Source organism: Corvus brachyrhynchos, unplaced genomic scaffold, assembly GCF_000691975.1.
Source record: "Corvus brachyrhynchos isolate BGI_N302 unplaced genomic scaffold, ASM69197v1 scaffold395, whole genome shotgun sequence".
NCBI classification, from domain to species: Eukaryota; Metazoa; Chordata; class Aves; order Passeriformes; family Corvidae; genus Corvus; species Corvus brachyrhynchos.
This window is the reverse complement of record NW_008238340.1, coordinates 1,613,832-1,615,495: the sequence shown is the minus strand read 5'-3', so window position 1 is coordinate 1,615,495 and position 1,664 is coordinate 1,613,832. Positions and strand designations below refer to the sequence as shown.

General features: G+C 64.5%; 1 protein-coding gene across 1 annotated transcript in view; it reads right to left on the bottom strand.

Annotated features, from left to right (window-relative positions):
• The window catches only part of ACOT7 (acyl-CoA thioesterase 7), an 11,708-nt gene that overhangs the window by 8,837 nt on the left and 1,207 nt on the right, over positions 1-1,664 (bottom strand). Inside the window, exon 2 of the mRNA XM_008634276.2 lies at positions 101-508. Coding sequence (XP_008632498.2) covers positions 101-508 — 408 coding nt within the window. The remainder of the gene's footprint in view (positions 1-100; positions 509-1,664) is intronic.

Here is a 1,664-nt window from a genome sequence, read left to right as displayed (position 1 = left end):
CTGCACCCCCTGCGGGGACGCAGCCCCTGACGGAGGGCAGACACGCTGGTCCCATGGTCCCTCCAATGCCCTGTGCTCCTGCTCCAGCCCCGCTCGGTACGGACAGGAACTTCATCCTGGCCATCCCATCCGCCCGGAAGCAGGTCCGGGCTGGGGGATGCCCCATGGCTGCCTGCGGTCCCCAGCCCCCTTGTCGGAAGGGCTTGGTCCCTCGTACTGACAGCCGTCCCACTTCCTCCTGCAGGATACAGACAACTCTGGTGCCACCATCCTGCACCTGGCAGCCCGCTTTGGTCACCATGAGGTGATCGACTGGCTCCTCCGCTTTGGAGGCAGCGACCCCACGGCGGCCACCAACACGGGAGCACTGCCCGTCCACTACGCTGCGGTCAAAGGGGATTTCCCTTCCCTGCGACTCCTCTTGGGACACTGCCCCAGGTAACGGCCCCCACTGCTGGCAGCGAGACAGGGTCTGCCGGAAACTTGGCATCCACCAGCAGGAGAGGGGCTAGTGGGAGAACAGGGTGCCTGCTGTGGCCCTAACCCTCCCTCCAGCCACTGGCAAGGTGCCAGCACTGGGGACGAATGCTGCAGCCACCCTGATCCCCCAGCTCCAAGGGCAACGCGGCCACGTTATCAGGCTGGGCAGCCAGCTGCACCTTCTTTATGGCCCAGAAAGAAAGGGCGAGGAAGAGAGGGGCGAGCGCTGGCAGAAATATTGTCACTGGCCGCTGAGTCGGCTCCTGGCGCAGGGCGATAACACAGCCGCCTTTGTCCGCCCGCTGTTATGTAAATGGATTAGGCTGACCGCCGAGGAGAGGCTGCTCCCCGCGCCGGAGACGACCTTTCCGTTTGCCCAGGTCCGTGGGCATTGCTGGACATGGCAGCCTCTCTCAGACGGCTCGGTCGCGGCAGCATCCTCGCTTTGCCTCCTGAGCGGTACCTGGGCCGGGCTGGTCCCCGGGTTACATGACATAGCAGCCCACAGGGCCCGCGATGCCGGACCTCGCCACGAGGCTGCAGCAGGCGATTAGGTGGCCCTTAATCCGATTTCCCGTGGTGGGCAGAGGCCACTAGAAATAACCCACAGACCCGGCCAAAGAGAAGCCGGGGGGATGCGCTATTGCTCCACATTGTCCCTGGAAGGCTCCAGGGCTGTAGATGAGAGGGGTTGCACAGCTCTCCCACATCCAGGGAGTCCTGAGGCAACGGGATGTGAACCGGGGCTCGGCACCCCTCTGTCTCTGGGTGCCACAACCCCAGACCCCTGCATCCTTTCCCCAGGCAGGGCCACAGAGCTCATTGCAGGACCCCTGCATCCCATGGCACTCACTGGCCACAGCTGTCCCAGCCCCAGTTCTTTATCTCCTTGCCCCAGGTGGGGCTCATTTTAGCCCTGAGCACCTCTGGGATTAACCCCTGCAGCCCGAGCCCAGCCCCAAATCAGTCACTGCTCCTGCTCGATGCCCACTGTGTCGGCCCAGGTGTGGCACGGCGCTCGCATTGCCTTTCACGCTGCTTGCCGGGGCTGCTCCGCTGCTGTCACCGCCTTCCCCCTGAATTATTTAGGGCTGGCCCTGTTCCCAGCCCCGCGCCTGCCCGGAGGCTCTGTTACAGCTGCGAAATCCAATCCCTGGTGCCGCTTCGGGGTGCGGGGGCTCGCC